Here is a 24,493-nt window from a genome sequence, read left to right on the forward strand (position 1 = left end):
CATGGAGAACAGACGCTGTTGTGAGCCGATCCTGACATGGAGAACAGACGCTCAATGAGATTTGCACCTCCGAGAGGAGCAAACCCCCTTCCCTGTCAGCATACGACCATAGTTCCCACCGGGGTTGGTTACCCGATCTTCCCTAAGGTTGCTCGTATCCCGGCCAGCACCGCGGGGAGGTAGGGATAGGAGTTGCTGGGTAAGAGGCTAAGGACCGCGAGATGGGGTCTATTTTATTCCTTCAGGTACGCGAAGTACCAATGGTACGCTTTACCCAGCATTTGCCGTGCCAATCGTTTTAATCGTTATTGTTGTTAAATAAACACACAAGGCGTCACGATCATTGGCGTTGCATTTTGGTTCTGACTTCAACGCCCAGCGCAACGCGCTATTGTTATCCAGCCATTTCTGTTGGTTGTAGATTTAGTTTCAAAGTGTTTGGAACTTAGAAGGAAATAATGCCAAGCACTAATATTCATGTGTTTTCATAAAACTACTAAGAAATTAAGATTCAGAATACCTTAAAAAGTTGGCCCCGTTACTCGAAATCCTGGCTAAGCCCATGTTTAAAAATGAGTTCTTCGACTCTTGACCTATGTTTTCCTGTCCGGATTCCGGAGGGAATCCTGTCCGGATTCCGGAGGGAATCCTGTCCGGATTCCGGAGGGAATCCTGTCCGGATTCCGGAGGGAATCCTGTCCGGATTCCGGAGGGAATCCTGTCCGGATTCCGGAGGGAATCCTGTCCGGATTCCGGAGGGAATCCTGTCCGGATTCCGGAGGGAATCCTGTCCGGATTCCGGAGGGAATCCTGTCCGGATTCCGGAGGGAATCCTGTCCGAATTCCGGAGGGAATCCTGTCCGGATTCCGGAGGGAATCCTGTCCGGATTCCGGAGGGAATCCTGTCCGGATTCCGGAGGGAATCCTGTCCGGATTCCGGAGGAATCCTGTCCGATTCCGGAGGAATCCTGTCCGGATTCCGGAGGAATCCTGTCCGGATTCCGGAGGAATCCTGTCCGGATTCCGGAGGGAATCCTGTCCGGATTCCGGAGGGAATCCTGTCCGGATTCCGGAGGGAATCCTGTCCAGATTCCGGAGGGAATCCTGTCCGGATTCCGGAGGGAATCCTGTCCGGATTCCGGAGGCAATCCTGTTCGGATTCCGAAGTTAATTCTATCCGGATTCCGAAGCAAATCATGGCTTGATTGAATGATGTGATTTTTTTACAAATCCTTTAAATATTATTATTTCTGTAAAAAACGGTTACTCACTCTTATTTAGCAAAACGAGTTTGTTATTTACACAACGTTTTGTCACGGGGATTGTGTTTTCCTCATAGCGAAATTACTGTCGTTTTTTTGTTTTTAGTTTGGTCTAACTTTAACTGTCACGTTTAAGTTTTTAAAAATACTTGTCGTCAAATACATTTGCTGTTCTGGGATTGGGATTGCGTTTATAAATACGGAGAACTGACCGATTCAATAATCTGCGAATATGAGGGAACATTGAATTCAATTTGTGACTGTTGTTTTTATAATACGAAAGTTTGTTCATATTGGCAGCGAACGGTAGTCAATGTGTATAGCGAACCAACATTGTCCCCACTAAGTCGAATCTAACGGTGCAACTCGAAACGCAGAGGATGACAACAGCGGAAAACGATCAAGAATTGGCATCGTTAACTCATCAATCAATTCCATATGTACGCTCGCAGTGTGTATTGAAAATTGGAAACCGGGAGGACCTGTCCCGCTGGAGGATCATAATCGAAGAAACCGGAATCACGGTCGGCATCAACAATCAGCCGCCAGGCCAGCGACGACGACAGCAAACGGACTGTCGAATGGATACGTGCAAAAAGCTGTACCTATGTACGACGATCATCTATGTTGCTTCTATGGCCAGTAGCTAGGCAAAGCCAGAGGCCTATTAAAACAGGACAGACACGCATTATTCCCGACCCGCAGAGCATTTACGCGGTTTAACTGCTGGCATTACCTTGCTTTACTGTGTGGTTATTTACTTCATGAAGACTACGCCGCTACGCCGACGACGACGCACGGATGGAAAGTAAAAGGAAATGAGCCGAGGCGGACCGAAACAAACGAAACGATTCAAAAAAGGTAGCCAGCGCACGGGTGGCGGGTAATTTCCTTCGGTCAGTCGGTAGTGGCGTAATGTGAATTTGATTTTCTCATAACTTGTGGTAATTTTATGCCATTTAGCAACGACCCCGGGTTTCCCAGGACATTCTGATTTTGTGAAACGGGATCAATTTGGGTTGCATGCGGGTGTATCTCCTTTGTTTGTTGATACCAGGTTCTGTCACGGTCATAGAGCATGGCATTCAATGAGTATGACAATGAAATTATTCAACGGGAAACGTTGTCGTCATCGCTGTCGTTGCTCGAGTGCTGAAAGCACCGAAAGAGACAAATAAAAATTCATTTCCCATAACGGGGGTCCCTGCGAATGGGATTTGAATTGTAAATGGCTATGCGCAGCGAACGGTGATTTTGCGTCAGTAGAACAGAATACGCAGCAAAAGGGTGCGCCCAGTTCTCACAATAGGGAACTATATGCCGAGCTTGGGATTTCACTATTTTCGATAAAATTTCTCCACATATGTATGCAAATCCTTCGCGATGTGGTATGCGGTAACAATGTTTATTAATGTTTTCATTTGTAATAGCAATGCTTCCGCTTTACTTAATGCACACATTTTCGCTACTGTAGGGCTGCAACCAGGGTTTCGACTTTTCGTTTCAATGAGACCAAAGCAAGCGTTTTTCGGGCCAAGGCAGAATTTTTTTTTCGTTGTTTATGTTGAGGATCATCTTTCACCCATCAATCTTTTCTCTAGAATTAGCCTTGGAAGATAAACGAAAATCTTGCCTGTCAGATGAAATTCCTTTTTCGTTTCATCACTTTTATCTCTCACTCACTTTTCGCGAGAATTATCGCAGAACAATTACAAAATTGTATGGCCGCGCCGGGATTCGAACCCAGAATAGTAACAATAATAGCCGTAGGGATGCGCTTACTCTAGCCACACCACCACGCTATCTGTATGAAATAGGGTGGTCTAACCGGTAGTACCGAAACCGGTAATACCGGTATTACCGGCCAATTTTGGGTACCGAAAATACCGGTATTAGAGACGGAAAATACCGGTATTTTCGGTATTCTGAATTTTGCTGTCAGTATGATAAATCTCGAATAGTTTTCACCTAAATATATCAGCTAAACCGCATGTAATTGCATATCTGTCCCATATAAATAGGGAATCCAGCATAGATAGGACAAATATTTGGTTACCAGCAGTAAGGCATCGTTCAAAAAAATAACAATTAAATGCGCGCATGAGTAACTTTGTCCAAGTAAGCATCATTGACGACGTTCACGATACAACAAAAATCGATCATCATCGTCATTAATCATACGTGTTGCTTCATTCTCTTAGCCATCTGTCAAATTGCGAATGACTTTTTTCTCAATGAACATTGTTGACATCGTCCAAAGTTATATATGAAATTGTGAATGAGGCACGTGTCGTAGTAGTTCTTTTCCGTAGATCGTCTGTGAAAAACAATTTATTGCAAAAATATGTCCGTTCTGAATTCGGAAAAGAATTTAAGTTTGTGGCTGATGCCAAGGCACGCTGGAATAGCTTGTTATCTATGCTCAAACGGATCTATGAGTTGCAGATTTAATCCAAATTCTACCTCAGTGATTGTTTGACGGTTGGTGAAATAATTCAAGCCCTCGAACCTGTTCAAGCTGATGTGGAACTACTCTGCTGTGAGTTCTGCACTCTATATGAAGCCGACGTGGCGCTCCAATTTACATTGGAACAATTATCAAATTAAACCAAAGAAATTTCCGCCACTTATCCCAAGTAGCACTTGTAACAACTCTTAAATATAAAAAAATAAATGAAAGGTTACATAATGTTGAAGTGTTTATCGGCTATGCAGTCAGATGACCAGCTAAAACGCTATATTAATTCTGATCCGACGTTTCGGTACCTTTATTGGTCCTTTTTCAATGGATTAAAATCGCTTAGCGTTTCATTGTCATAAGTGTCCTTCGTATAGTCAAATAATTGAGTGTTCTAAACATCAGCTAATTCGGTATCCGTTATATTATGTGAACTGTTAATTTAAACACCGGATTATTATCACGTCAGGTTATTATCTATGGCACAATTGGTTACATAATGGTTGGATTTAGGATGCTTGAAACCTTCCAAGTCACGGTTGATTACATTTGGGTAATTTTTCAGTCATCTTGAAACTAAATGTGTTATCAGTTTTAAAGCAGTTACAGGGTAATTGAATTGTAACCATAGCATTGAACTGTCATAAGCACTCAAGTCACAATAAAGTTTTTAATTAGTTACCGAAAGACTATCTGGATAGTAGATGCCAAGTAACAAAAACAACACAATAATATCATGATATATAGTGGGGGAGCCTCCATCCTGATTTGAATTCCTAACACTATTGATGTCTGGTGCCGAATTATAATCTTGATGCAGAGATACTGCACATGCATACTTTTTTGTATATTCACTAATTTGGACATGAATTTAATAATTAAAATAAAACACAATGCGAATTATTCCAAAAGTTGCCAAACGTCAAACGAAGCAAGTTACCCTGCAACATCAATAGCTATGGAAGCAAATTACAATGTAACTAAATTCAATGTTGAGCTGAGTCACATCAGTGTTGCAAAAAAAAAAAATTGTTACTAGTAACTAATCTTCGCAGGCGTACTAGTTGCAATGTAACTTGTTTATGATTTGTAAAAATGATAGGTTACTTGTAACCCGTATGTAACGGATTTGTATAGCCCTATTTATATGATCAACACTGCATGTGAAATGATTTTGTCCATATCGAAAATCGTTGTATACTGAAAAATTTCATGTGCACTTAGAAAAACAAATTTCGGTATTATCGTTTACAGTACTAAAAATTATCGTCTAGTTTAATATTGTTTAGTGCACCGCAATTTGACAAAACTATGATTTGTCTTAACAGGCATTAGTTTTATAAAATAAGGTAGGTCGAACGTACTTGAGTGTTAACTCAATACAGTTACAGTTACCTCAAGTTAAAGTCTATCTACTGCCTAATACCTTTCCGAGAAAAGTCGACTTTTGCTTCTGTATTCGCGCGGGAAACGGATCCGGTTTCGGACACTTCCAGAAGCTGTAATTAAACACTCGCTTAACTGAATCGCGACACTTTATTCCGTGCAAAAACTTAGAATTTTATTCGGGTACGAGCGACGTGTATTTCCCGGCGGTCTGGTTGTAACTAACTACAATTTATTTATTGGGATCAGCTGTCTACTGAGATATCAGATAAAACTCAAATTGCCCTTATCTCTTATCTCCTGCTATGTGCATCTTAAAACGAAACAGGCTAACTGACACCGCGTGTTAGACAGGGATCAATAGATTTCTGCCTCTGCGCTCTCTCGTGTTAACCCTTGCTTGACCAGCTTCTTTGAAAAATAATATCTCGGAAATTTGTATAGTTTTTTTTTTCACATAGCTGTTTTTTCCCATAACTTTTTGAACCAAGAACAACAACAGTGCATTAATGATTAGATGCTCCTTTTCGACCAAAGTGCTTGTTTTATAAAATGTGGGAAAATACTTATCCGGCAGAATTTTTGTATCGATCTTCCTATGATATTACCAGTGGAAAAAAATTCCATTCCTATTTATAAAGGAAAACGAAACCCAAAGGTGTGCATAAGTGATGCTAAAATTATGTCATTTAAAAATTAATAATTATCTAACTATGAAGTGTTCGTTGAACAACTGCTTTTGAAAGATGTTGATAAATCTACGGCTTCCATAAAGGTCATGTTTTGGAATTGACAGTATGAAAAGTAAAAAATATAGAGATGCAAATTAGCAAGAAACGATTGAAACATACACGAACTTTCACGTAAGGCAGAAGCATTATCCAAATCCAAAGATCAGTACAATGAAAAATTACATAAGTTATCAAATCTTTCGAACTATCATGTATGCGGTCGTTTGATGAAATATGCTCGGAAATATGCCTATAAGATATGTTTTTGGTAAAAGATTGATATAATAAATAAGAAAACGGCTGTTTCTATGAATCTACTTTTAATTTCAAATTCGAGATTTAGAGATTTAATAATGGAGACATTTTTTTTCTTTACTGTTATGGATACTTATTTAACCACAAAAATGCATTCATGTTACTATAAATGATAAAACCTAAAAGTTGTTAAACCAATCAATTCTGAATCAGGTGAACACCTACGCTGTCACCGAAGGCATGGACGAATACACATTACTACGTTCAATCAAACACTTGCTGAAAGGGAGAGCACTTCAATGGTATACTCGCTCTTATCTGGACCTAAGAAGTTGGGACATCTTTAAAGCGGAAATCAAACAGGAGTTCTTACCTCCGAATTACTCGGAGATTGTGAAGCAGGATCTGTACTTACGATTCCAAGGTCCAAATGAGTCATTCACAACATTCTACAGAGACCTAGTAGCGACGTTCGATATAATGGAACCAGCAATATCAGAGTCAGAGAAGTTATTTATCTTGAAATCACATCTCAACACGGACTTCTCCCCAATTGCTTCGGCGTCCCGATCGGCGAGTGTCCGTGACCTCGTGGCAGTATGCAAAGATTTCTAAGTTTCTCGTTCTTACGCACTAAGAGGGCGAGCACCAACAACGCGAGTCCTAGGAACCCGGCATGAGAATTCATCACTTCATCAGCCCGTGATCAATAGATTGGACAACAGTGGTCGGCCGCCATTAAATCGACAACCGTACGGCACAGCGCGGGTCAGCATGGTAGAGCATAATCAAGAGGTCGAAGAAGAAGTGGATCCGGTGAGCATCAGGGAAAGAGAAGCGGTTCATCAGGACATTGCTTACCGGAACGAAGCTGCGTCGAATATAACAGAAGAGGTAAATGCCATTCGAGGGCAGAATAATTGGAACGGAAGATCGGCGTCTGACACCACATCGAACCAGTCGGGTAGGAATTCCATACGGGAGGCTCCAATAGTAACAGTATGTTGGCAATGTGAAAACCCTGGACACACTTATTTCAGATGTCCTAATCCAAAACGCTACTTGTTTTGCTACAGCTGCGGCAAGAAAGGATGTACAACGCGCAACTGCGAAGCCTGCATCTTACGCTGGAGACAATTAGACACACAAAATGAGCTTCCGATTTCGGGAAACCGGAACTGGGAGAACCCACAGTAAAGGTGGTGGGATCTCCCGAAAAATCGATGGTGCCTTTGCTACGTAATATTCCGGCTTTTTGTAAGGCGGACTCTATTATAATTGATACGGAAAACAACGATAATCGACCATATGCAGCTATATCGATCCTTGGGAAAAAAATACGAGGATTGTTGGATAGCGGCGCAACCTGCAGTCTTATAGGAGGATCTTTAGCAAAAATTGCAGACGAACTGGGACTTCAAAAATTTCCGGTTATAGGAGAAGTAAAAACAGCAGACAACTCGCCACACAAAGTCTCGTTTTTCTCCCACGTACCAATCGCTTATAATAATAAGAAGGCAACTCTTCCTATACTATTCATCGAATCTATGCCTCCTTTATTTATCCTAGGAATGGATTTTTGGACGAAGTTTGGCATCAAACCAAGGATCTGCGGAGTCACAACTAGCGAGGACTTGGAAAATTCAGTAATAGGAACATTAACGCGAGAAGAGCAAGATCAACTACAAGCAACAATCCTAGAATTCCCAACATCGGCAAACCAGGATCAGTTAGGTAGAACAAACCTATACTGCCACAAAATAGACACTGGCACCGCACCACCATTTAAACAAAAATACTACCCCATGTCCAGATTCGTACTGGAGGACTTGAACAAGGAAGTGGACAGAATGCTTGAGCTGGGTGTGATAGAAGAAGCAGTTTGCTGTCCTTGGAATAATGCCACGGTGGCAGTTAAGAAAAAATACGGTTCTATGCGATTGTGTTTGGACGCCAGGAAACTGAACTCAGTCCTAGTTCAAGAAGCATACCCAATTCCGCAGATAGCATACATCCTCAACAACCTGAGCGGATCGAAGTTTCTCTCCTCAATCGACCTAGAATCAGCATTTTGGCAAATACCACTTGAGGAAGAATCAAAACAGAAGACAGCTTTTACCATTCCGCAACGAGGGCACTACCAGTTTACAGTGGTTCTATTTGGATTATCAACGGCCAGTCAGGCCCTATCGCGTGTCATGAATCACTTATTCATCGACCTGGAGCCAAAAGCATTCGTTTATTTGGACGACCTAATATTGGCAACAGAAACGTTCCAAGAGCATCTCGAACTACTCCACGAAATCATTAGAAGACTGAAAAGCGCTGGTCTGACTATCAATGCCGAGAAATCTGCCTTTTGCAGGAAAAGCTTGCAGTATTTAGGCTACGTACTGGATCAACAAGGCTGGCGCGTTGACGAAGGGAAAGTAGAAGCAATAACAAAATTTCCGGCTCCGACAAACAAAAAGGAGGTTCAACGATTTATTGGCATGTGTGGGTGGTACCGAAGATTCATACAGAATTTCTCCAAAACAGCTGCCCCTCTGACGGAACTCACAAAAGTTGGAAACAAATTTAAATGGACTGAAGAATGCGAGAATGCCTTCCAAACTCTCAAATCGCACCTCATATCGGCCCCGGTCTTGGCAACGCCAGATTATTCAAAGCCATTTTCCGTGGCATGCGACGCGTCCGATGTGGCAATAGGAGGTGTATTAACTCAAGTAATCGAAGGGGAAGAAAAAGTAATCTGTTACTTCTCCCAGAAACTCGCTTCCTCCGAACGAAAGTATTCAGTGACCCAACGCGAGTGTTTGGCGGTTATACGATCAATTGAGAAGTTTCGTGGATATCTCGAAGGAACGCACTTCACGGTTTACTGCGACCACTCAAGTTTGACCTACTTCAAAACCATGAAAAATCCAACGCCGCTTCTTGCTAGGTGGATCCTGCGGATGAACGCATACTCCTTCGACATAAAATACCGCAAAGGAAGTTCCAACACTGTCCCTGATTGTCTAAGTCGAGTAGAAATTGTAAACTCTTTGAGCGCATCACCCACAACAGCTTTGGATTCATGGTTTGACCGGTTGCTTGAAAATGTTCGGAAGGATGCTGATAAGTTTCCGGAATTCAGGATAATCGACGGACAACTGTACAAAAATTGCGCTATGAAAGACGAGACTGGCGAAAAAGTTCATCGTTGGAAAAAGTAGTTCCAACTCATCTTCGTCGTGAGCTCATGCATCGATTCCATGATATACCCACCGCTGCTCACCTCGGAGGAGATCGCACATTGCTTCGTATTCAACGCGACCACTATTGGCTTCAGATGGCGGCGGATATCAGGAAATACGTACGAACCTACGACGTATGCAAAGCTTGCAAGGCACCTAATAAAACCTTAACACCAACATTAGGCAACCCTAAACCAGCACAACTGCCTTGGGAGTTAATATCAGTAGACTGGATAGGCCCACTCACACGATCGAAGAAAGGAAACACAGTTCTTCTAGTGATAGTCGACTGGGTGACAAAATTCATCGTCATAGAGCCATTTCGATCGGCAAATGCTCAGAAAATGTCTGAGTTTCTAGAGCACTACGTATTTCTTCGATTCTCCACGCCAAGGATCATCGTTTCGGATTCGGGATCCCAATTTTTATCCCAGGTCTTCCAGACCTTGCTCAAAAGATACAATGTAATTCATATGAGAACTGCTTTCTATACACAAATGCCCGAGCAGCACAAGTCACGCAAATCTGGTTGCAGCAACTTGATTGCGACTAGATCTGGTCACATATGAGTTACAGTAACCTATGTGGAATATGTGTGCTGCTAGGGTGTGTAACACAGCAGAGAGGACAAATCGAACGCTCATCACATGTGTTAGATCGCTACTCGATGAAGACCAAAGAGATTGGGACGTGCATATTCAACAAATAGTATGTGCAATTAATACTGCAAAGCACGAAACCCTGGGATGTAGTCCTTACTACTGCAACTTTGGAAGGGATCACATTCTATACACAAATCAGTATGTTGCCGCCAAAGCCAATTCGGTCGAAGACTCTCAAGCGGCCCAAAAGGCAAGAATAACATCGGTACATAACATTCAACATTTCGTGTTAGCAAGGATCAAAGCTGCCCATGACAACAGCAAGAAACGTTATGACCTAAGAGCTCGGAATAGAACATTCGCAGAAGGAGAAATAGTGTGGAGAAGATCATTCGAGTTATCCAATGCAGCAGAGCATCGAACGAAAAAATTGGGAGCAAAGTTTATACCATGCATCGTTAGACAAGCGCAAGGATGCAACAATTACACACTAGAAGACATCAAGACATCGAAAACCGGCGTTTATCACGCAAAAGATATCAAACCAGACTAAAACCATACCATCAAGCTATGTCCACAGCACCCTGCCGCTGTCAACAAAGAGCAATCGCCGTGAACACATCGTGTTGGATGCAGAAGAGATCGGAAACTCGTTCCAAAGTTTCTCATCCGGACACGATCAAGCAACGAAACCCATTTCTCCAGCTATGTACACAGAATTACTGTCCGACTATGAGCAGATGCCATAGAAAATATACTCGCTGTTGACTCGAAGGACCAATAACTCATCACGAAACCTCGTCAAAGCAAGCAGTTTTACAGGTTCTTCGTCCGACGAATACATTTGAAACCCCAGATTAACGAAACTGCTGAACAACAACATCAACATCAGATCGCTACTACCGAGTTCGCAAGAAACACACTTCCATCGTATATACCACTTTATGATTACTCACTCAGTCTGGTAGAGAAAAACGCCATACGCAACTCAAGGCACTTTTAATACCCCAAGCTCACGGCCCTTACGACTCAATATAGTACAGATCACCAAATAATTGTATTTTCTCGGTAAAATTTCTGGCGCCCAACTACATTACCGTAACTCAGATGATGGAGACGCGATTGACCGTAGAATAGGATAGTATATAAGGAAGTAGTCATAGGATATTCCGCAGCGCATCAGCGGCGGTGAAGACATTTATCTTGGATAGATCTGGCACACTTTGTGTTTCAAGACAAACGCTACCGTTAGCTAATAAGTATGTTTCTGGAGTACCGTAGATTAGGAAAACCAACCAATACTCGATGTCCTAGGTAGAACCTCAGGAAAAGATCTGATCGATATTGTTTAGTATTAGAATCAATCGACCTTTCCATGATTTGATCGTCAGCAGATATAAAATCGAAATTTTTGCGAATTTTTGCAACATTCGCAAAAATTTCGACACCGTTTGAATGATGTTGTGTTACAATTTTTGAGATATTGCCGACAAAATGTACAGTAAATTTCCCGGAGTGGACACCGGTCAATAAACGCAGACAGTCGTACGATATCGCCTCTAATCTCTTTCGCACACCGTAAGTTGACCCCTTCAATAATAGCGCACAAAAACACATACACTAATGGCTCGAAGCAAGATAGAACATCTCGCACAATAGCCACATCAGAGTGATTTGATCAACCAAGTGTGAAGTACCTGGATTGAATAGTGCATGCAATCCTGAAAGGTGGCACAGGTTGCGTATTAAGATCCCTCTAAAACCATCACCAGCATCACGTTTTCGAAAACCAGAGGAAAGTGCTTCAAACCACAACCACGTGCAGTCAATCGGTCCGAGAAGCCAACCATAAAAGGCTCGGTTGCATGTCCCGAGCGACTATCCGGCTCGATTGTAAAAGCGCTGACAGGGTCTAGTCCTCCAGATTCGGACACTGCTAAGGGTGACAAACGTAGATGCCAACACATCCGACACAGATTCCACAATATACGGTTCACACGATTGGCACTCGTTGGCAGCCAAAGACACAGAAGGCCTTCAATAGAAGGCCTTTTGTTTGCAGCCTTGCATTTGCCGGTGAATCGACATCTGTACGCTCGTTGAGCGAGTATCGCACGGCGATCCCAAGCTGGTGGTGCAACTTTGAGGTGCAGGGAAGTCACGGGTGGTGCAGCAGACGATACGCATTGTGCGACATTGAACCGGGTACGACGCAACAAAAGGTAGTGCGACGGAGAGCGTGCGACATCAAGGAAGTAGCATCGATTTGCAGTGTGCATTCTGCTCGCCCGAGATTGCCAGGTGATGCTTCATGCAACAAAGGCACACTAGCGAATGTGCGCTGATAGCGATAATGACGATGCACCAGATGCAGCAAGGGGCCCCCATCGATGCTGATACACGACGGACGGAGGATGAGAAAATGTATGTACGTTAGGCAAAGTGACTGTAAGAACATTATATGAAATGAATACTCAAATGAACCATTATTGTCAATTCTCCATTATTGCCGATTTCATATTTTCTACTTTGAGTCAATGAGCTGGGGTTTGAGACACAGTAACACTTTGTGCAAATTGTGTAGCTGGCCGGGAAAGAAATTTTGAATTAGAAGTCACTAAATAGTTACAAAGTGGCAATCAAGACCAGAATGTTTCAGTTACTGTAACATGGAAATGTTATGGATTGATTACAGTGCAACTTAATGTGAGACCGTATAGTTAGTTACAAAGTAGCTCAATTTTTTGCGCTTTTTTGGTTGCACTAGTGTTACAAATACAGTTACAGTTATTAAAATTTCACATATAATTTTGTCGCATATCGATCACCGTTATTCAATTGTGACAATCTGTGCTACTTGGGTATTCTATGCTTTGAAGGAATAAATCCAAGAGAGCTGATCAGAATACGCCGATCTTGTTGCTTTTTTGAATGGTTCTGCCGTGAAGCAATTGATCAGAAACGATTTTGTCATTTTCTTCAAGACATCTAGAGCTATTTTGATTAAGCAAACGGACGAGATTTTGAAGCGTCGTAATTTCTGAAGCAATCGTTGAAACTGAGACAACGACCATACCTGACAATCGGTACGAAGAAGATGCCTCTATGGATTGGCAGGGGGTTTTTTTATGACTGACTAGGCTCAAATTTGGCCTAAACATTCTTTGCATATCAAAGAATATTGTGGCCAAATTTCATAAAATTTGGTCGACAAAAACCCCCCTGCCAATAATAGAACAAAACCTGCCAAAGCCGTCTTTCCCCCTATAACAAAAATGTAAAAAAAAATTAAAATCATTCTAAAGAAGCAATTTGTTTAGATAAATTATGTCTTCTTCTTATTGGCATTACATCCCCACACTGGGACAGAGACGCGTCTCAGCTTAGTGTTCATTAAGCACTTCCACAGTTATTAACTGCGAGGTTTCTAAATTATGTATTGTATCAGAAAATGAACAAATGAAATGAACAGCTAGTAACTAGGTATAATATTAAAGGATATAAGATATGTGAACTTTGACATCATCTTTCTATCAAGAAATAAAACACTATATCTGGCTTCAATCGAAACTGAGAACGAGCTCGGTGGTTTAGTGGCTACCACTTCTGCCTTATAAGGAGAAGGTCGGGGATTCAATTCCAGGCTCGAATCTTAAATACTTTGTATTTCTATCCTAGTTCTTTCTGTGTTTCACGTTCTACCAAAACGATTCCTACTGTTATAAACTTCCACACAATCCCAAAACCTCCCGTGGCAACTATGAGAGGTCGTTGAGTTCTCTGCATCTTTCTTAAGTAGGTGTCCAGCTAATCATCCTTCCCCTTCCTCAGCATTCGCAATGACGTGGCCTGGAAAGATCTTGCCTATAGGAGAGTGCATTGCTTTCATCTAAGAGATTGTGATTAGTCCCAAATGATTATCTGTGGTAACGGATGAAAGTGATGCTACTCTCATACAATAATCCGGGCTTGAACCACTTACGAATGTGTGTGAAATTCTCAATGCTAATGCTAATAGGGACACGGCAGGTATTTTCGTCTGTTCGTCATAGTCTCGAAAACCAATTAAAGAGACGCTTTTTTGTAAAACTCATACGTACCAGATCGTAAGCTCAGGAGAAACGTTCTTCAAGAGTGGAGTTCTAGCAAATGTACGTTGCTTTCGTTGGTTTTAGCCCCTACAACGATGGACGGAAATACCTGCCGTGTCCCTATCTGGCTTCTATCGAAACTGAGCGCATTTGGATTTGTTCAAATAAAGTTGCTTTAAATCTTACTTTTACTTACGAATCCTGTACACCTCCGGTGGTGCAAAGGGCCGACTTGAAAGATCTCCATCCTGAGCGTTACCCAGCTGTCGCTTCAACCTGTTGCCAGGTTAGATTTCGGTCGACTTCTTTTATTTCTTTATTGAGGCTTCGCCGCCAAGAGCCTCTAAGTGTGCCTCTGCAGCGATGTACCGCTAGATTCCAGTCGTTTACATATTTGGTTCCCCCCCCCTACGTAGAGTGTGGCCGACCCAGCCCCCCTTGCGATCCCGAATTTCTGTTGCTATATGCCTCTGGTGACAACGCCGATGAAGCTCGTTGTTTGAGATCCAGTTGCTAGGCCACCAGGCCCGAATTATATACCGCAGGCATCTGTTGATGAACACCTGCAGCCGTTGAATGTTCTCCACTGATACACACCATGTTTAGCTAGCGTATAACAGCATAGATTTCACGTTAGAGTTGAAAATTCGTATTTTGGTGCGTTCACTTATCTGCCTATTTTTCCAGATATTTCTTAAACTCACAAAGGCACCCCTTGCTTTCTTTATCCGTGCGCCTATGTCGATCTTGGTACAACCGTCTTTTTATTTTTTTTTATTTTTATTTTTTTTTTTTTTTTTTTTTTTATAGAGGGATGAAGGCAAATTTGCATACAGACACCTGAAATTATCACTCAGGGAGTGGGGTTGACGCGGTAGGCAGAAGGCCAGACCGCCGGACCCACTAAACCCACCCAAGTAACAGAAGGTTATTTGAGTTACCCTCTCTTCTAATGCACAATTCCCCCAGGACTACCTTTCAGTATTACTTCTGTGGGGAAAGCAGTACTAAAGTACTCCTCCCAAAACAACACCTTTCACAGTGCCTCTCTTCGATGTTTTGTCATACGTCTGAGCCCTTTGGCTCCCTTATTGCTGCCAGCAAGCACACAAAAGCGTGGGCCCTTAAGCCCTTTACTTTTTTTTTCCTTGTGCCATTCAGCAACGCATCTACTTTCCTTTTATTTTTAGAGCCATTTAGCTCTCAACGTGCTCGCAAGCTACTCAGATAGTCCCCGGCGGCGGATCTACCCTACTCCGACGGGGAGTCCCCGGCGGCGGAAGCTCCCCGATACCGACGACCCGCATTCGTGGATGGCTGTTACATTACCAACACTACACATTCACCTGGTATGCATGTTCATAAATCCGCTCAAGTCCTACGCACATTCTCACTTCAACGGGTGACCGGACGAGTGCCGAGGTCAGGCCAAAGATTCCGGGTGGAGATAGCTTCCGGTTCAGTGGTGCCCCGACGACCCGAAGCAGGTGCATTCACGCGGCACGATCTACTCAACTGGTCCCCGGCGGTGGACCTAGCCTACTCCGATTAACCGATTTCCACTGAACTGCGCCTTTCAGCTTCTTGCTTAACCGATGAGCCATTCAGCTCTCACCTTGATCGCGGAATACTCGGATAGTCCCCGGCAGTGGATCAATCCTACCCCGATAGGAAGTTTCCCGACGTTGGAAGCTCCCCGTAACCGACGACCTGCCTTAACAGGTGACGGGGCGAGTGCCGAGGTCGATCAAAAGATTCCGGGTGAAGATAGCTTTCAGTTCAATGGTGCCCCGATGACCCGGAGCCGGTGCATTCGCACGCCACGATCTACTCAGCTGGTCCCCGGCGGTAGGCCTAGCCTACTCCGATAACCGAGTTTTGATTGCCTTGAGCCAGCTCTCACCTTATTCATTGAGCCATTTAGCTCCCGCCTCGGTCGCGATCGCGAACGACTCGGATAGTCCCCGACGGCGGATCTAACCTACTCCGACGAGAAGTTCCCCGAAAGCGGGAGCTCCTCCGAACCCGGCCGTTTCGCCACGTTCTGCGGCTACGCGCTCGCCGAATCCATTATCGACATATATATTCACGACTTCCACGACTCATGGTCCGCTATCCGTAACGGCTGCCTGCTGCTGCTCTATGCGCCAACTTCGTTGCAGGATGTCGGCTATCCTGGACGTCGCTCTTGCAACCGCTCTCCACTGTTCTGGGTTCTGGCACATTTTTATGACGATGTTATCGGTGTTGGTGTCCGTTCCGCATGCCCCCAACATCGCTCTCCTCTCCGTTTCGAACCGAGGACATGTGAACAGGATGTGTTCAGCCGTTTCTGTCACGTCTGGGCATTGCGGACAGGTGGGAGAAGCCGCGTGACCAAACCTGTGTAGGTACCACTTGAAGCATCCATGGCCTGTTAAGAACTGGGTCAAGCCAAAGTTTAGCTCCCCATGAGGTCTGCTAATCCATGCCGACACACTTGGGACTAAGCGATGGGTCCACCTTCCCTTAGGCGAGTTGTCCCACTCTCTCTGCCATTTGGCTACCGTTGCTGCCTTTATATTCCTTCGAGCGTTATCGGTGCCCCTGAGGGCGTAGCACTCCTCGTCTTCCTCTACCACCAGTTTGATAGGCATCATGCCCGCGAGTACACATGCCGCTTCGCGAGATACGGTGCGATATGCGCTGATAACTCTCAGGCACATTAGCCTATGAGTACTCTCCAGCTTTCGCACGTTGCAGTTTACGCTCAACGCTGACACCCAAGCTGGTCCTCCGTATCGTAGTATTGAAACCGCCACGCTTGCCAGCAGCTTGCGCTTGCTGGAGCACACCCTAGAGTTGTTCGCCATCATCCTCGATAGTGCCGCTATCGCCGTCGACGCGCGCTGGCAGGCGTAGTCGACATGACTTTTAAAGCTCAACTTATCGTCGAGCATCACCCCCAATTGTTTCAGAGATCTCTTGGAGGTGATGTCGCAGCCGCCGACTCTAATTGTCGCCTCCTGAACCGATTTCCGATTGTTAACGACTATCATCTCCGTTTTATGATGCGCCAACTGTAGCTTCTTGCTGCGCAACCATTCCTCCACTAGGCTGATCGAATAGGCTGCAGTCAATTCGACCTCTTCGACGGATTCTCCGTACACGGTCATGGTTACGTCATCGGCGAATCCCACTAACTTGACTCCTGGCGGGAGCTTCAACCGCAGCACGCCATCGTACATCACGTTCCACAGCAATGGACCCAAAATTGATCCCTGTGGGACACCTGCCGTGATGGGGCGGTAGCCAAGCCTTCGTCTGTCTCGTAGATCAATAATCGATTCTGAAAGTAGCTTCCCAGAATCTTATACAGCCCTACCGGTACTCCCAGCCGAAGCAACGAGTTCGCGATCTCCATCCAGCACGCACTGTTGAATGCATTCCGCACGTCGAGTGTTATTACTGCGCAGTAACGTATACCGCGCCGCTTGCATTCGATGGCGACCTTTGCAGTGTCAACCACCGATTTAATGGCACCCAGAGTAGACCTTCCTCTCCGAAAGCCGAATTGCTCGCTCGATAATCCTCCTACCTCCTCGACGTACGGCGACAGTCTGTTCAGGATCAACTTCTCCAGTAGCTTCCCTACCGTGTCTATAAGACAGATTGGTCTGTACGCTGAGGGGTCTCCTGGTGGCTTGCCAGGTTTCGGTAACAGGACCAAACGCTGTCTCTTCCATATATCCGGGAATGTCCTCTCGTCCAGACACTTCTGCATGGCCAACCTAAACATGTTCGGGTTAGTCGTTATGGCTGCCTTCAATGCCATATTCGGGATCCCGTCCGGACCAGGTGCTTTACTCGGGTCGAGGGACTTTGCCACCGTCAATATCTCTTCTACCGTCATCCTCTCCACCGCTTCATCATTTGCTACCCTCGCTGCTGGCGGCCAGTGGGTTGGGCCGTGGTGCGGGAATAGTGCCTCGATTATAGTCTTCAGCCTCGTTGGACATCGCTCGGGAGGAGCCAGTGCTCCTCTTGTTTTGGCCATCACCACCCGATAGGCGTCTCCCCATGGGTTCGAGTTGGCGCTCTGGCACAGTCTGTCGAAGCAGGCTTTCTTGCTTTCTTTGATGGCCTTGTTTAGAGCCAGTCTCGCTGCTTTGAATTGCTCGATGCGTTCCTCCCTCACTTCCGCCAAGCGTGTCCTTTGCGTTTTCTTCTAGCCCGGAGACAGGCTGCTCGAAGGGCTGCAATTTCATCGCTCCACCAGTATACCTGTGGCCTGCAGTTCCGTGGTCGCACCTTCCTCGGCATGGTCGCGTCACAAGCTCGAGACAGGACCGCAACCAGTTCGTCGCCGCTTAAACTTCCCGTGTTTTCTTCCAGACCCATAGCTTCACTGAAGGTCCCACCGTCGAAGTGGGCGACCTTCCACGACCGGGTTGTGGGAGTAGCTCTCCGGCTTTCTCTTCTTGCCTCGCTGCCTATCCTGTACCGGATAGCTAGATGGTCACTGTGGGTGTAACCGTCGTCGACCATCCACTGCATATCACCGACCAAACTTGGACTGCAGAACGTTACGTCTATTATCGATTCCACTCCGTTTCGCTGGAAGGTACTTTTGGAGCCTTCGTTGCACAGCACGACATCCAGCTTGGCGAAAGCCTCTAGCAGCGTTTGCCCTCTCCGGTTAGTAAAGCGACTTCCCAACTCTATCGCCCACGCATTGAAGTCTCCTGCAATTACTACTGGCTTGCTACCCACTAGGTCTGATGTTAGCCGATCGACCATCTCGGTGAATTGTTCTATCGGCCACCTTGGTGGGGCGTAGCAGCTGCAGTAGTACACTCCATTTATTTTCGCTATAACAGTACCCTCCGCTCTTGTGTTCAGCACTTCCTGGATCGGGTATCTTCCCGTCGTACAAATCGCCGCTAATTTGGATCTATCCGCTACCCAGTTCCCATTATCCGCGGGGATGCGGTACGGGTCCGACAAGATAGCGACGTCCGTTCTCGCTTCTACTACCGACTGCCACAGCAACTGCTGGGCGGCCGCACAATGGTTGAGGTTGAGCTGCGTTACTTGCACGGCTTCCTCGTATAACCACTCAACGGGCACGCAGGTCCACCCATAGCGTGGTTATGTTCCTGCTTCCTGCTCGCGCATAGCGTACACGATGGTGCTTTCTCGCACGTGTGCGCCTTATGGCCCTCTTCGCCGCATCGCCTACATAGGTTACTCCTATCCGGCCCTTTGCACGCCCACGATTTGTGTCCCGGTTCGAGGCAGCGGAAGCACTTGTCGACTACCGGTGGTTGGTAGAGGCTGACTGGACATACTGACCAGCCAACTTTCAGTTTACCAACTTTGATCACCTTGTTAGCGTCGATGGCCGGTAACTTCACCGTGGCAATCTGCGTCCCCTGCGGTCCTCTTCGCAGACGGATGGACGCATTTGCTACCACCACTCCACCTTGGTCCTTGATGGCCGAGGCGATCTCTTCCGATGTCGTGACCTCGTCCAGCTGCTTGCATTGGAGAGTCACTTCGTCGTGTAGAGCCCTCACTTCTACGCTCTCGCCTAGGACTTCCTGGGCTAGCGCTCCATATGAGGTACCGTTCGCCTGTGAGCCCTTCCTTAAGACAAGGATCATCTCGCCCGCTCTCGTCCGCCTTATGCTACGAACCTCTTTACCAAGGTCCGCCAGTTTCTCGGCGCTGCGCATCGCCTTGAGCACGTCGGCGTAGCGCTCTTTCTCTGTTTTAATGAGAAGTGCTTCACCCTTCTGTCTGGCTCTCGCCGGGCGCGTGATTGCCGCTTTCACCTTCGGTTTATTTACTACCGTTTGCCAGGGACCGTCCGACCGCAGGTTGTCTTGGTCGGGTTGGCTTCCCTCCTCCGGTGGCCGACTGGCTCGTTTCGTCCTCGCTTTCTTCTTACGCCGTTCTCCCACGTTTGCAACTTCCGTGGGCCCGCTCTTCTGACCACCGTCTGACGCCATTTTACTACCAAGATATTGGAAGCTTTCAACATTCTACACTGGTTGGGCAGCTACTCTGAAACTGGAAGGAATCACCGTGTTTACATCTAACGATTTGGTTTTGTTGACGTTGAAGAGAAGCGCTCGGCAAGGTCGTTGAGCTTACTCTGCATATCAGAGCGCCGTTGTGCGAGGAGTGCAACGTCATCAGCCAATTCGAAGTGTTTTAGGTGCTCCATGGTTATAGGCTGCCATAAAAGCCCGCGGTTTGGTTCACGGTCAATAGAACCTATCAGAATCTCGTCGATTACGATGAGGAACAGTAACGGTGATAGAATACATCCTTGCCTCACACCACCTACGACCCGGATAGGGTCGGACAAGATCCCATTGTGCAGCACTCTACACGAAAAGGCCTCGTACTGTGCCTCGATGAGGCCGATGATTTTCTCAGGAACCCCCTTGCGACGGACAAAAGCTTTTTCGTAGTCAATGAATATCAAGTAAAGGGACTCTTGGAATTCATTGATCTGCTCCAGAATGATACGGAACGTGACAATATGGTCCACACAGGATCTTCCGGCACGGAATCCGGCCTGCTGCCGCCGGAGAGTCTCATCGATCTTCTTCTGAATCCGGGCTAGGATAATTTTGCGTAGAACTTTGAGAACGGTACACAGCAACATAATGCCTCGCCAGTTATCGCATACAGTCAGGTCACCCTTTTTGGGCACCTTCACTAAGATACCTTGTATCCAGTCGATCGGGAAAGTTGCGGTGTCCCAGATATTACGAAATAAACGAGTAGTTGAGCGGATGCCATGGGGTAAGCTTTGAGCATCTCGGCTGATATGCGATCGACCGCTGAAGCTTTATTCGGTTTCATGCTTTGGATGGCTGTTTGAATCTCTAGCAGTGATGGAGCTTCGGTATTGACGTGTGTTATACGTCGGATTCTAGGCAGATCATGCCGAGGTGGCGATGGCTTGGCTGACACTTGAAAAAGTTGTTCGAAGTGCTCGAACCAGCGTTTCAGCTGGTCAGTTGGGTCGGTCAATAACTGATCATTCGCGTCTTTCACAAGCCTCGTTGCATTCATCTTCGCCCCGCTTAAGTGTCGTGAGATAACGTAGAGGAGGCGAATGTCCCCGGTTGCGGCGGCTCTCTCTCCTTCGTCGGCCAGAGAGTCTGCCCACGCTCGGTTGTCCCGTCGACATGAGCGTTTACTTCCTTCTAAAGAGCCGAGTATCGTTGACGGGCTAAGACTTTGGCTCCTCTGGTTTTTGATCGCTCTATCGCGGCTTTGGCTTCTCTTCGCTCCTCTATCTTCCTCCAGGTCTCATCGGTGATCCATTGTTTTCTCTGGGTGCGCAGTTCGCCCAGATTGTTCTCGCTGGTGGCGATGAAGGCATTCTTGATGGCGGTCCATTGGTCTTCTACGCTGCCACCTTCCGGAATATCTGCAGCACGCGTCTCCAGTTCTTCAACGAAGGACCGTTTCACCGTGGCATCTTCCAGTCGGCGTGTGTTGAATCGTCGTCCAACTCTTTCCTCCTGCCGACGAATTCGTGCAATGCGCAGGCGTATTTCGCCGATGAGGAGGTGATGATCAGACGCGATATCGGCACTACGTTTATTCCGTACATCAAGAAGGCTCCGTTTCCATTTTAAGCTGATGCATATATGGTCAATTTGATTTTCTGTAAAGCCGTCACGGGAGATCCACGCGACCTTGTGAACCGGTCGATGAGGGAAGAGCGATCCCCCGATCACCATGTCATTATTACCACAAAATTCTGCGAACAGCTCTCCGTTTTCGCTCATTTCTCCGAGACCATGGCGTCCCATAATGCGCTCATGGTTCGAGTTGTCGGATCCGCTCTTCGCATTGAAGTCGCCCAAACAGATCTTGATATCACCCTTCGGAATTCTATCTACGACGGCATTGAGTTGACTGTAGAAGTTCTCTTTGTCTTGCAGATCGGCAGCATCGGTTGGCGCATAACATTGGATTATAGTAAGGTTTCGGACCCGTGTTCTAAATCTTAGCATGGCAATAATGGCAAGGATTTCACAGGTGCACATTTGTTTCGTTTAACAATTCTTCAAATATTACCGCTTTTACACAAACAACTTATTCAAATAGAAGCCTAGAGCTCGGAGGTGAACTAGCCTTGGGCTAAAAACCTCTTTAATAAAGATTTTAATAATAATAATAATAGAAGCCTAGACTTAGAATTGTGTGATTGCTCCTAAATTATGTTTATTAATTGGGTATGTTCGCTGGATTGCGCAAACATTGTTAAGGATGCCAACAACCGTCGCACCCTTCCAATGACGTATTCTACTCTATTCCGTAGCAACTGTTTTAAACCATAAATGTCCTCCAGACCACAAAAACCATCCTCGATGCTAAATATTGGATTTTCTGTGCATTTCTTCTTAAATTCATCATCGATAAATCATATCGCACTTAACTATGTTTCCTGGTTACAGCGATTACAAAAATTAAAAACCCTAAAAATTTGGCTGAAGGGCATTCGATTGTGATTTCATCATATATTATATATTTGTTTTATCTAGAAATGTGATCACTTTAGTTATTGATTCCTACATATTTATTACATTATATAATTTAAAATACAATTTGTATATATATTTGGCTTTTTCTTCATTTGTGAAAACTGTTTCGATTCCGAGCGCTTTTTTAAGCAGATGATAGGAAATTTTCTAAATAAAAACACTTGTAAAGACGTGGCCGGGTGTGTGGAGAAAATCGGATCCGCTTAGTTGTAGATTGTGGCAGAATTTACAATGACCGTGGATATGTTTTTTTCAGTATCTACCTACAAATATTATATTTTTGAAACCAATGTACCAATCAACTTTTAGGGAGAAGACAAAGTGCTTGGCATTTTGTGTAGGGGCTTAGATTCACTATTCCCGCATATTAAAGCCAATGGTCCTACTCTACTTAAATTTTAGGAAAATCTTATCTAATTGTGAGGAGTTTGGTCTTCATAGCTCTTCTAAATATTTTAGCTGCTTTCCAACCTAATCCCGCGTAATTTCGATACTCCTACAAATGGTTATTGACCTACCGGCACAATTCTGTATCGTTTTGTTTTCCGACCACATTCCACCGAAATTGATTTGTTTAGGATCAAATTCGAGTAAGGGTTCCGATCCCAATTTTGTTCGAGTAATATGTTTGGATCACGTGTCATGTACCAACAACTGTAGCCCGAAAGACAGACAAAAGGGTATCCTGAAGGCTCTCGGAATTATTTCCATTAACCTTCCACCGTCATTCAAATGTTTGCTTCGACGAAGGTAATTTGACACTCAGACAAACCGCAACAGGTGGATTGGTAGGACATCACCCCGGTATTCAATTGAATATCGTATTCGTCCATGCCGAAAAAAGAATAAACAAAGCCAAATAAAGTGTGATATCTACTTTGAGTTTTGACGCTTTGCGGTCAAATCAAATGCATCAAATTTCATTCAGAAGAAAGACCACATATCGAGTTGAGTATTTTTTAGAGCTAGAGCCGAATCACAAACAGAAGTGAGATTCTGTTTGTGTTCATCGATGGGAATCTCGAAAGAAAAAAAAACTTAAACAGAGACAATATTATGTGGGATGAATGACCGAGGGAAGCTATTTTCGGAGCGCAACCCCTATTTGGGCACGGGTGTGATAGAACAGACGACAAGCTACCCTCATTTGTTATCCGAAAAACGATTCCATAAATAACAATTTCCCTCAATACCAGCATGCCGACAGACCGTGGATGCGTTATCCTTGTTCAAATAGACTGTCGTGTTCAGCGGGTGGGACGATCGGGGTCGATAGCCTTCCCATTCCCGTGCACCAATCGGGAATACCTCGCATTTCCCATAAATGCCAAGTCAAAATATGATTCTTACATAAAAGTTTGTATGAAAAATCCATATTCCTGTCGATTGCTTTCCTTTTTTTCACAGATTCGATCGATAGCCATAACTTTTGGATCCAACAGTTTCCTTTTAGCAACACTTTTTTCTATGCCTAATTAGTTCCAAACATCGCATCGGTTTCCTAATTCCCATTCCGATTTCTTTGTTTCGGTTTTTCGCTTCCGGCATCACTATAGTCACTAGCCGCGCTGGATATATATTTCTCTCACAGTTTCGATCCGTGCGATGAGACGATGCGACGTGGACCGCTCGGTGCACCACCTCATAGCCGCCCTGGTGCTGGTGCGGTGTGGGATAGAGAACCGATCTGTTAGATTCCTTGCCCACTTGTTGCTGTACCTCTGCTGTGGGATCCATAGCAATGCGGTATGCGCGGTGGAGCTTCGTTTTTGTTTGTTTCTTCCCCAAAAAAATAATCTTATTTCTCATTATGTATATCCCCCCGAAATAGGTTACACGCTCGCGCTCCACCATCTACTTCTTCCGTGCATTCCTTGATGGATGATGCTTCGTGGCTTCGAGAGTGCAAGACGA

General features: G+C 45.1%; 1 protein-coding gene across 1 annotated transcript; it reads left to right on the forward strand.

Annotated features, from left to right (window-relative positions):
- The first annotated feature begins 1,642 nt into the window (after window positions 1–1,642).
- Window positions 1,643–7,289, forward strand: LOC134221637 (uncharacterized). The gene is given in 2 exon segments (XM_062700826.1): window positions 1,643–1,888; window positions 6,279–7,289. Coding segments are annotated over 2 exon segments (1,257 nt in total).
- Window positions 7,290–24,493: the final 17,204 nt, after the last annotated feature.

This window comes from Armigeres subalbatus, chromosome 3 (genome assembly GCF_024139115.2).
Source record: "Armigeres subalbatus isolate Guangzhou_Male chromosome 3, GZ_Asu_2, whole genome shotgun sequence".
NCBI lineage: Eukaryota > Metazoa > Arthropoda > Insecta > Diptera > Culicidae > Armigeres > Armigeres subalbatus.